The sequence below is a fragment of the Idiotropiscis lumnitzeri genome, chromosome 14 (genome assembly GCF_059441095.1).
Source record: "Idiotropiscis lumnitzeri isolate Australia: NSW breed Sydney's pygmy pipehorse chromosome 14, RoL_Ilum_1.0, whole genome shotgun sequence".
NCBI classification, from domain to species: Eukaryota; Metazoa; Chordata; class Actinopteri; order Syngnathiformes; family Syngnathidae; genus Idiotropiscis; species Idiotropiscis lumnitzeri.
In genome coordinates, this window is record NC_142404.1 from 15,395,196 (window position 1) to 15,407,402 (window position 12,207).

General features: G+C 42.9%; 1 protein-coding gene across 3 annotated transcripts in view; it reads left to right on the forward strand.

The window, feature by feature from the left end:
* Window positions 1-12,207, forward strand: part of sema5ba (sema domain, seven thrombospondin repeats (type 1 and type 1-like), transmembrane domain (TM) and short cytoplasmic domain, (semaphorin) 5Ba) — a 69,589-nt gene that overhangs the window by 32,282 nt on the left and 25,100 nt on the right. For all 3 annotated transcript variants that reach the window (XM_088315117.1, XM_088315118.1, XM_088315120.1), the window contains exons 6-8: window positions 8,382-8,444; window positions 9,294-9,392; window positions 9,731-9,944. In XM_088315117.1, the coding sequence (XP_088171243.1) occupies window positions 8,382-8,444; window positions 9,294-9,392; window positions 9,731-9,944 (376 nt within the window). The remainder of the gene's footprint in view (window positions 1-8,381; window positions 8,445-9,293; window positions 9,393-9,730; window positions 9,945-12,207) is intronic.

The following is a 12,207-nucleotide window of genomic DNA, read 5'->3' on the forward strand; positions in this document are numbered from 1 at the left end:
CGCTCACATTCATAACCTGACGGGAAGTCATAACAATCATACAAAAAAAAAAAAACAACAATAACAACATCTGTTCATCATATTGGATATTATTACTCTGTTGATTTGGTTCCCAGTAGCGCACAAGGCAGCGAGGATCTCATCATCAACAGCTTTTATTAAGCGTGCAGACAAATTTTATGTCACGTCCTAACAAACATACAAGTGTATTAATCGCGATTAATATTTTGACTTATGAAAGGAAAGGAAGTAGAAAAGAAGGAAAAAGTAAGAAGGAAATGAAGAAAGGATGTATGGAAGAAAAGATGGCAAAATAGGAACGAAACAAAAAATGTTTTTGTGTTTTGGTAACCTCACCTCATCGGAAAAAAAAAAATGCATTTAATTTTAAATGCTGGCCGGATTAAAACGTTTAACGGGCCGCATGTGGCCCCCGGGCCGTAGTTTGCCCACACCTGTGTCGGGTATACTTACTTTTGGCCCAAGCGGGACAATCTCAAATATTTTTGTGTCTTTTACTTTTTAGTGAACCTGACTGTGTTTGCTTTTGAAGTGGCTAATCTTTGATCTGGTTTGTTTGTTTATGGCGTCTGGAGAGTGAACGTCCGTCAGATAATCCCGGCGCGGATAATAAGAAGAAAAAGAAAAAGGGAGCTGGAATGTCAACACGGTGGCTATTCCATATCTGGAGCTCATCTTGTTTTTCCATCACGTGCTGCTGTGATCAGCTCGTACGTCAACCGGTCCAAAGTCCCAAAATCCCTCGAATGATCGCCGGGATGATAGCTTGACATTTTGTGGTGTTTTTTGTTTTCGTGTCTCCTAACCAAGCTGTCGGTGCAGACTCAAGCTTGGATGGGTTTTGCCTGTTGACAGTCCGGTTTTGAATGTTTGCTCTACAATGATGTTCCTGAACCCCAAACGCAATCCTTATTTTATATTATGGTCTAACCCAGGTGTGGGCAAACTACGGCCCGGGGGCCACATGCGGCCCGTTGAACGTTTTAATCCGGCCCGCCGAACTTGAAAAAAATTAAATGAATAAACCTTTTTTTTTTCAAAATACTGTGTTTTTTCAAAGACACATATATTGTTGTAATGCTTTTGTTCACTTTCATTTAAAATTAAATGTATTTTTTTCTCCGTTGAGTTGAGGTTACCAAAACATTCCATCCATCTGCTCCTGGTCCGGCCCCTCTGTCAAATTTTAGAACCCATTGTGGCTCACCAATCAAAAGGTTTGCACACCCCTGGTCTAACCCGAACCCGATCTATAAACCAGAACATAAATCTTGTGCGTCCGAACCATAACCCCTACCCTCCTAACCTTACTCCGAACCCAGTCCTTTATACTTAGTTTTGAGTTAGGTGGCAATGGTTAGCATTCGGATGTCTGAGGTTGAGTTAGGATTTGGTTTAGAATCTTGTCAGTTATCTGTATTAGTGGTAATGGAAGTTTATTCACCACCAGTTCTGAAGCCCAAATGCTGAAAGACCGGAAACAAGAAAGAATTCCAAGCTTTCAAATTCACCCTTAAACCGATAACCCTAAACATCTTAAACTGCATGAAATTCCTTCGCATGGAAAAACTTCCACAGCTGTGTGGACAGACTTTGGGTCTCAGTGTGTTTCATCACAAACTCTGGCCTCAGTCTCATCCTGGAAACAGGAAGTGGTCCTCGCTTCAACGTCCTTAACTGCTGGAGGTCTTTGAGAACGTCGCAAATCACCTCTGGGAAAATAAATGCAGCTGTTGTTTTAGCTGCTGTGTCTGTGCTCAGAACTCCCTCTGGGCTTGAGGTGGAGGTCTTCAAGTCTTTGTCCTTTCGTAAAGTGTGTTGTCGAGGTCTTTTCCAAAGGTTTTTTTTTTTTACTCATTTCTGGAGGAGAAAAAACTTCCCCCATGGTCTTTGCTCAATGTAATTGCTCAAAGCCTTTATTTGAGATTTTCGTCTGTCATTAGGTAAGCTCATTGTCAAGGTCGCTTGAGATCATTTCTTGAGGACTTCCTCCACATCTTTTTATTTAAAACATTTCTCAAAGTCATTGGCTGAGATTTTTCCTTCAGGTGTTTCCCAGTGGGTCTTGTTTGGGTCTGCTTGGTCTTTGATTACTCCGTTCATTGTCTTTCATTGAAGTATTTACCCGGGTTTTTCTGTGAAGCCTTTTCTAGAAGTCTGTCCAAGTCTCTCCATCTGGTGTTTAAGTTTGTTTCCTGAGGAGATCCTTGAGGTCTTCTCTTGACATTTTCTTGAAAGTCTTTCCTTAAGGTTTGTCCTTCAGGCTTTATACCCTGAAGTCCTTCGTGATTTCCGTCTTGAGCACATGCTCAGGATCCTATCCTTAAAAACGTCCTTCAAGAGCTTCTTGAGGTCTCTCCTGATGCATTTGTTTGAGGCTTTCCTTGAGGTCTTTCCATGAACTCGTCGCTTTCCAAGAATATTTTCTATGGCGTCTTTGCTTTAGATTTTCCCTGAAGTCTTTGCTTAAGATCTTCCCTCAAATTCTATAAGGTCTTTCCCTGAAGTCTGTCCAGTTGTCGTTACTTGAGATAATTTCTTGTCACCTCCTTGACCTTTCCCTTTAAAATATTCATCAAGATGTTTCAGCGTGATCTTTTCTTGAAGTCTACAATGAATTCTTTCCTTAAAGCCTCTCATTTGGCTCCTTAACGGAGCTCATTTCTTCAGGTCATTCGTCGGTCTTTCCATCAGGTCTTTATTTGAAATCATTTCGTCCTCTATCGTTAAAAGTTTCCTCAAAGTGGTTTTGTAAGATCCTTTATTTGTGGTCTTGCCTTGGGATGTTTCCCCGATGTCTTTCTTCATGGACCTTGTGTCTGGTTCTATCCTTGTACACAAGGACACGCAGCTGCGGTCAGTCAGTCGTGAAGTCCAGAGAGGTTTGGTGGAGGGAAAAAAAGAGACTTGAAAGCTGGAAGCAGAGTGTCTTTCGCAGCTTGGCAACTGATTTCATTCACACGCCTGCGCCTCAATTTGTCGGTAGATTTAATTATTGATACGTCCTCTGAGGGAATGGAAGAATGTCATGTATAATGTGAGTGGTGTACATTAGTGCTGAAATGATCCACGTCGCTTATACGTGTGCCGAGATAAGCCAGACAGTTTTGTTTTTTTTCTCTTTTCTCTCATTCGACTCCAGACTGATTATATTTACATTATGCGCGAGGAAATGGCGGTTGGCGCGTCAAATCAAATGCCGCTGCCTGACCTTTGAGATGTTGGCACTCACCAGTTTACCAAAATGTGGGTAAGGAAAGTAAAATTGAATTGTTTATTATAAGGCTGATTCCCTTATGAGCACAGGCATACACACACACACACACACACACACACACATATATATATATATATATATATATATATATATATATTATTATTATTAATGAGAATAATAAATTTTATTTTTGTAGTTTATTGATTGGTTGGTTAGCTGGTTCATTATTCATTTGTTGTTATAGGTTCGCGACTAGTCGGTTAATTTGTTTATTTCAGGTTCATTAAAAGTTTTTTGTCAGTTAGTTGGTTCAATTAGTAAAGTTAGTTAATTAAGTAAGTTTGTTCATTTATTAGTTGGTCAGGTCATTGGTTAGTTAGTTGGCGGAGCTGGGCACTTGACCCTTTTTTGCCGGTCAGTCCGCCGCCCTCCGGCCGCAATCTCAGTACGGTTCCGTCCTCGACCCTCCGGCAAAATTCATTAAAAATTGTCGGCCCCCCCGAGCCATTCAGTCAGTTGGTTAGTTAGGTCAGTCAAATCAGTCAGTTGGCGAGTCAGTTCATTTGTTAGTTATGAGGATTGTGCAAAAACTGCATTCAGATTATCAAGGGATTTGGAGTGGACGGCATGAGATGGTGTACTCTGTGAATTTTCCAGTGGTTGTACAATACAGTACGGCACAGTACAGTGCTCCCACAGTTAAGGCAGAGGAGGAGGAGGAGGTCCCCTACTGGGCCAGACATTGAGTGGGAGGCAGCAGAGTGAGCTGTCTCACGCTGGGCTCGTCTCTTCACCTCTGCGCTAGTACTTCCTGTCATCAGGTGGGAGCACCGCCTCCCACCGGGGGACTGGGAAGACACACTTTTCCGCACCACTTCTCCTACGCAATTTCTGTTTTTAGATTTAAAAAAAAAAAGTCGCTTTAGCAGGCATTTGCTCCAAGTTGACTCAGCTTCTGTATTTGCAAAAACATTTCTGATCTCATCATCGAAAAAAACCGACATAAGTCAAAACATACTTAAGGCTTTTTGCATGGGCTAAGGATTAACGGAAGGAAATGAGTGCTTCCATTGAGCGGCAAATGTGCGGGGCAGCGACCGATCATCCCTTCATGTGGGCACATAGCACCTGTCAATCAAGAGGTTGGCCCCGCCCCCTTCCTTGGCGGTCAATCGCTGTGACTTGCTGACACCAAAACAAAAACACTGACTCCTCTTGACAGCCCCTGACAACCTGATGGGATGACGTCATGGCCAACACACACACACGAATAAATACACACACTAATACACACGCACACAAAGAAGCAGTCAGATGCCTGTGCCATGAATCACTGCTCGGGGCATTGCCATTTTTTCAGCCTCGTCTCCAAGGATCCCTGTCGGCTTAACCCGCTGACCTTCACCACAAATATCCCCCTGAACAGCCCCCCTCAAAACACATCGACACACACACACACGCGCGCACGCACACACAGCCCATCTCTATCGAGCTCGTCCTCGCTGCGCTGGAACAAAGCCAAAACCCTCGACACCCTTTTTTCCCTCCTCCCTGCGAGCCAAAGCCTGAATGAGTGCAATCAGCAATGCAATCTGGGAAATGAGCGGCTGGACCGCAGGTCTCTTTGCACAAGAAATACGGCGACCCGTCTCAAATCCAATAAGAGAGATTTTGTTTGGCTGTTGTTGTTTTTTTTTTTTTAGCTCCACTCAGATGTGAACAAATTGCGTTTGGCCTTGAATTAAAAAAAAAAAAAAAAAGGCAATTACAATACGTGTTGAAACAAAAAAGTCATTTCTACGTAATACAAAGTAGATGAACCGTCGCAAATTTTTGGTGGGTCACGTAGTTGGTTGGTTATTTAGTTAGTCAGCTCGATGGCTGGCATGTCTCTCAAGTAGTTGGTTCATCGGACGATTGGTTGACTGGTCAGTTAGTTAGTTAGGCATATAGTTAGCTTGACGCTGACTTACTTTGTTAAATGGTCAATTGTTTGGTTATTTAGTTCAGTTGTAATTGTAAAAAAAAATATCTGTTGTTTGGTTAGTTGGCAGATTAGCGTGTTTGTCAATTTGCTACACTGTTAGTCAGCAGGTTGATTAGTTGGTTATTAAGTCATTTAGTACAGTGGTCACCCTCTACCGGGCCGCGACAGGCCACACAGATGGTTAAAAAAAAAGAAAAAAACTTCAATTGACGCATGTGAAGATGCTAATTGTCGCAGTCGCATTATGCTAATGTTAAACACACAAGCTAGCAAAATGAGTAACGCTAGCACATGCTAAGCCCGCTCTTCTGACAAAAAGTTGTTGACTTTGTTGTTTGATTCATTAGCTCGCAATTGGGGTGGTTAGTTAGACTATTAGTAGACTAGTTGATCCGTTTATTTGTCAGTTTTAAACGTTCTTAGTCCGTTAGTTTGATATCTGCTTGGTTGTTTTGCCATGTAATGACTATTGATATCTATTGCAAACATTTATCATCTAGCTACAGTATGTATATATAAATATAAATACTTTAATTACATACTTTTAAATCATATTTAGAAAATAATGGAAGATATGTACTAGTGTCTTCGATATATATTTTTATTGTTTTTGTTGATGTTCTTATGGAGGGATGAAGAAAGGGGGAATTTTTTTATTTTATTCTTGAAGTGGATGAAGTGTGTGCAGGTGAGCAGTGCAGCGTGCACTGTGTATTGTGTATTGTCCTCTCCAGTGTGCACACATGAATATTAAAGAGTGTGATTTCCTGGCGGCCGCACAATAAGGCTTATAATTGAGCGTGTGCTGTCCTTGGCGTGCCACATTCCGCACAATTAAAGGCATCTCTGCTTCCCCGCCACCACATTTTACTTTTATTTGCTTCTTCTTCCACCGACACATTTTGATTGCGTGCGCCTGCAGCCCGAGACGCGTGTTGGAGTTAATTTCCAACCATTAGGCAGGCCAACAAGCCAACCTGACATTCTCCCCATTTTCAACAGCCGCCACACATGAAATAACACACATGCATTTGCATAAAACACAATCGTGGCAGCGGGAACAATGGCGACGGGGTGTCAGACCACGCTAATCAAGGCTTAGACCACACGTGGCGCCGCACTGATAAGGGCCACATTACCAGTCAGTCACTAACAGTCCTTACCAGTTATCACCGGTTGCTACCCGTCATTACTATTCAGTACGAAACACCAGTATCAATCCTTACCATTCGCTATCAATCATTACCAATCACTACTTGCTATTTTCAGTCTCTCACAGTCGCAGTCATCATTAGTCACTACGAGTCATGACCAAACCCCGACATTATCGGTCCCAAGCAGTTTGTTCTGTACCAGACATTACTAGTCACTACCAAGCGGTGTTACATACTACAAATAATCGCCGGTCACCAGCCATCATTACCAGCTACTACCAACCAGTGCCAGTCAATAGCAGTCATTACCAGCTAGCTTGTTAGCTAGCTACTCAGTTGGTTAGTTAGTTTGTCAGTTCATTGTCCATTTAGTCAGTTATTTTTAATGAGTGGTGGTTGTTGGTTAATTGTTCAGTTGATAAGTAACTTGGTGGGTTAGTTGATTAATTCTTTCACTAGTTAGCTTGTCAGTTTATTTGTTGGATGAAATAAAACAGTTTGCAATCATGACAGTTAAATTGGTAGGTTGGTTACGGTTAGTCAGTTAGTTTGATTGCTAGTCGGTTAGCTTGTTAGTCACTTGTTTAGTTATTTGATGGTCTGTTGGTATGTTAGTTAGCCAGAATACTAGTTGTAGTTTTTTTTTTAGTTCATTGGCCGTTTACAGCCAGTGAGTTAGTTTTAGTTAGTGATTTGGTTCGTTGGCAGATTAGCTAGTCGGTTGTTGTTTTTTTTTTTTTTTGGTTAAGTGGTTGATTGTCAGGTGTTCTCTTTTTGTGTGGTTAGTTTTCTAGTTTGGTTATTCAGCTGGTTGGCCTAGTCAGTGAGGTGGTTAGATTCCTTGTTTGCTGTTCTGTTACTTGCTAGTTAGTTAGTTAGTCGCTTAAAAAACATCTAACTGATTTTGATGCCGTTTCGGATAAAGGGCAAGGAATTTGATTTCATGCAGAGTAAAATGTGCTTCACTGTGTGAATTCAAGTTATTATTGTACTAAATGATAAACAACGGTCACATTTTATGCTAACTTCGTTCATGGCTGTGTGTGTGCGTTGGCGTGGTGATAAATGGCTCAAAGAATAGAATAAGTCATTATAACTGCGACTAATTAGCGTATGTTTGATGTTCTGGGATTATAGATCCCAGTCGGAGTAAAAAAAAAAAAAAAAACAGTGGTCACCAAATTAAATTGATAACGTTGTGTCACCTGGCAAGTCTCTTAAGATCCAATTAAAAATGTGTGGACGTGCCATTAAAAATGTGAAAACTAACCAAGACAAAAGAACATTTTCCCAGCTGAGCCCCCCCCTCGGGGACACCCCACCGAAACCACTCCACCATGACAACCTCAACGTAACAATGCCGTAACTCCGTTTTGCTGAGTGTTTGGGACCATGCAGTGTGTCAACACATCTGCTTCATTTTAATTAAACACAAAGACAGTTTTTTTTTACACTTATTATCCCACGTTGCTGTTCTGTATGAACGGTACAGACACAGACTCAGGGCCTACGAGGGTGTGAAAGCTAATACCCAATTACCACTCAGTCAACATGCATCGTCCACCTCGTTGCAAACTCCCTCGCTTCATCTTCCTCACGTAGGATCTGACTCTGTTGTCGCTTCGTTGTGTGTTCCGTCGTTGAGAATCGTCGCCAATCATTGTGACATCACTGATTGGTTGAGATTTTTTTTAGGCTATTTACAGCGAAACATTTTCACCCATCTGTTGTCAACAGTAATAGGAAAAAAGATTGACACGCTAACGCTAACGCTACTCCGGCTTCTTGCTCAATCAAGTTCGTGTTGTTGTGTAATATTTGTTGTGGGCTGCCTGATTGGACAAGATTGACATACTAATGCAAATGTTCATCAATCTACCAGCGTTGTCGACGTGTAGCTCCAATTGTGCTTTCTGACTGGTTGTCGGCATCTCTCTCTCTCTGTCTCTCTCTCTTTCTCTCTCTCTCTCGCTCTCTCTCTCCCTCCCCCCTGGTTTCTTAGGCGACAGAATGGTCACCCGACGATGAGACCAGGAGGTCCTGTCAGAGCAAAGGCAAGACGGAGGTAGGGTGAAAAACTTCAACAATCCACCAATCACTTCACAATTGTGAAAATAACCAATCTGTTTTTTTTTTTTCTTGTGAATCCTTCTATTAGCTACCGAGTGCAGTGGCAAATCCTAATTTGAAAACCAAGCCTAGACTTGAAACCCAACCCGAAACCCTACCCTACCTCGAACCCCAGATTAAAACCCAAAACCTATCTGAAACCCTGACCCTGACTTGACACCCTAATTTGAAACCCAAATGTTGGCTTGAAACTCAAAAGATGGCTTACTTGAAAGAGCCCCACCTATGCACGCAACGCTACAGAGAATTTCTCTGGAAAATCAACTTTTTCTGATCGTTATCGCAGCGATTAGCTCGCTTGTCTGATTTCGACTAGTTTTGTACTGATTGCAACCTTATTCACGCACACACACACACACACACACACACACCCACACAGTATACACACACTCACAAAGGCGCCCAATCAATTCTCTTTGAAAGTAGCTGCCTGGCATCATGACTCGTCTTTGTCGTAGCACAAAGGACGACAAATGACCGAGCCATTCACGCTGGCAAAGTTGCCGTAAGACAAACGCATCTAATTGCCTGGTGCCTGAGTTGTCCATCGACCCCCAAATGTCTCATAAAAACAAAGTCCTTCGATTCAATGCAATTATTGTTTCACTGTCATTTCCCATGCTAAAAAACATATTCAAAAGCTAATTCTATTCTGATCATTTACAGCAACCGTCTCTCCCGTGCGCCTGTGCAAACTTAATACAGGAAAAGGGTCGCACCAAAATCCACCAGATGGATTGGACGAACGAACTAACGTTTGTGTTGTGGTGCCTTTTTTGTGCAGATAGAGTGTCAGAACTACATCCGAGTGCTGCTGGTGAACAAGACCCAAGTCATGACCTGCGGAACCAACGCCTTCCAGCCCCTCTGCACCACCAGAGAGGTACCAGGCACCAACGTCCCCAATAAAACCAACACACACCAATGATTCACTCTTATATTTGTTGAAATTGAAATGCAATCGCCATAATAAATAAACAATTATTAGAATGAAGTTGTCATTTAATTTTGTACAAAAATTAAATGTACATTTGTTTGGTCCAATACATCAACGACATCAAAAACAGCTGAGTTGAATTAAAGAGCTGATCGAGAGACATTTTCCAAAGGTTTTTTTGATAATAACCAAAATCGCAAGATAATATACTGCTTTGAGGCATTCCATCGCAACATTCGCCTTCTCCAACATCGCAACGTCAATTTAAATGTGCATTGTTCCAGGTGGGCAACATGAGCAAGGTGTTGGAGCGCGTGAACGGCGTGGCCCGCTGCCCGTACGACCCTCGCCACAACTCCACGGCCGTGTTGACGGAGCGCGGAGAACTCTACGCCGCCACCGTCATCGACTTCTCCGGACGCGACCCCGTCATCTATCGCAGCCTGGGCGGGATGCCGCCGCTACGCACCGCGCAGTACAACTCCAAGTGGCTCAACGGTAAACGCATGGCTTTGTGACTGCATTTGTTCTTTTGTGTCGGTTTCAAATGTACACAACGTTTTGCTGAAGTAAGAGACATTTTGGCAAGGAGGGAAGTGGAGATGAAAGTGAGGAAGTGTGAATCACTGGAGACGTGTCAGGAAGTTTGTGGAAGGGCAGCTAGGGACGAAAATGGAAAGCGTACACTGATGATCAGTGAGCAATGTCGTTATTCCTCACAGTATGGGGGGGAGGTTGGAAGTACTGCTGTATCGAGCATACACACCTGTCTACACGCACACACACACCGCACAAAACACACACACGTACTTCACAAAACACAAACTTGAGTACACCCATATATACATACCTGACTACAACCCACGACACCCCATAATACGCACGTACACATGCCCCATGACAAACACACACACACAGCTCACTACACACAAACATACAGACACAATTGGATACACAAACTCTTGGGACTACATTCGCATGTAAACGCACTGCCTCACCACTCGCACACACACCTCACGAATACACAGACACGCACACACACACCCCCCGAATACACACCCGCACATCTACATTCATACACACACACACTTCACTACACACAAAGACGCAAAGACACACACGTCACTACACTGAAACACATAGGCACACAAGTCCTGAGACACGCACGCACACACACACCCCTGCCCAAAAACACACAAACACACACACACATTTCATATTTACACTCTTAAAGTCGTACAATACAATGCAATACACCTTCATTGATCGTTTTCCATACGGTGCAATATAAATTAGCGGGAAGTTACACACACGCGATCCTCACCACGCGCTTACAACTGAGCACACACACACACACACACCCCTGACTGCACGCAAACACTTGACAACACACAAACCTGACCATGCTCACTTCACTACACACACACGCACACCCGCACACACAAGTTACTACACACACACACTCAACATAAAAAAACACACCTCAGTACACACATTTGAATACACACACATACGCACTCACGCAAATCTGACAACTGACGCTAGCTACACGAAAACACACACACACACACCTCACTAAACCCAAACACACACTCAGAAACTTGCCTCCACTTTCCCCCCCCGGCACTTGTCTACACACTACCACCACCCTACACGACACACGCACACGCGCACACACAGGCTGTCAGTGTTACAGAATTGCCTTTCTACTGGATTGGAAGGTGAGAATGAAAATCTCATTTCCAGCGTTAAGCCGCCGCACTGGTTCAGACGGCGCAAAGCGGGAGGGGGGTGGATAAAGGTGGGGGCTGGATCCAATCAATCTGTTCCCTCGTGGGATTGGTCGTCAGCCAGGTGCTGACCAATTCTCTCACGTCATGTGTCGGAATGGCACCAAGCGTTAACTACTCGACACATGGACGACTGTGTATTGCATTTAAATTTGCTTGGGTTTGCTTTTTCTGTCGTTTTATTTTTTAATTCAGCCCCAGTTTTACCTCGCAAAATCCAATTTGGTAGACATGCCTATCATGAGTAGACCCACAAAAATATTTTCGGGGTGATTATTTTTTGGGGGGTCACTTCCAGAGGTCCTTTAAAGACAAAGCACTTCTAGATTTTTTCTGTCAGAAAATTTACACACTTATACTAGACAGATGTGTGATGCTAAATTGTGAAAAAATTAGTTTTGATAACTGCATGTGTGCGGAACATAGCAGTAAAATTTGATGACTCACCATAAAAGACAAAACTAATAACCCAACAATATTTTTGGGGGGAGAAAAATGAACCCCTTGACGTCAGTTTAATTTAGCAATATGAGTTTTGGTTAACAAAGTTTCAAGAAGCTTTATATGAAAAGACACACGATACAATACAACTTTATTTATAAAAAAAATCCGGACCCAAAGCCAGTTTCACTTTCCAACATGAAATTTGGTTGGCATGTCTACCATGAGTAGACCAACAAAAAAAGTCACAAGAAGTGATTGGTCACTTGCAGCCATCCGACAAAGACAAACTGCTTGTAGAGATTTTGGGGTGAGTGCAACCAAATCCCCCAAAAAGTCAACTTCCGTTTCCCAGAGCCGCATCCATCACGTGCACAAAACGGCATCCCACCACCATCACTTCCTCCACCTCGTTGTTTATGATGTCCCCATCGCTGCGCTCCGCTTTATGGATGATGGAGCCATTTGTGAAAATCACGCTTTATGACTCCTCTGTGTGCACACGAGATGCAAAAGCGGCGATGTCGCTT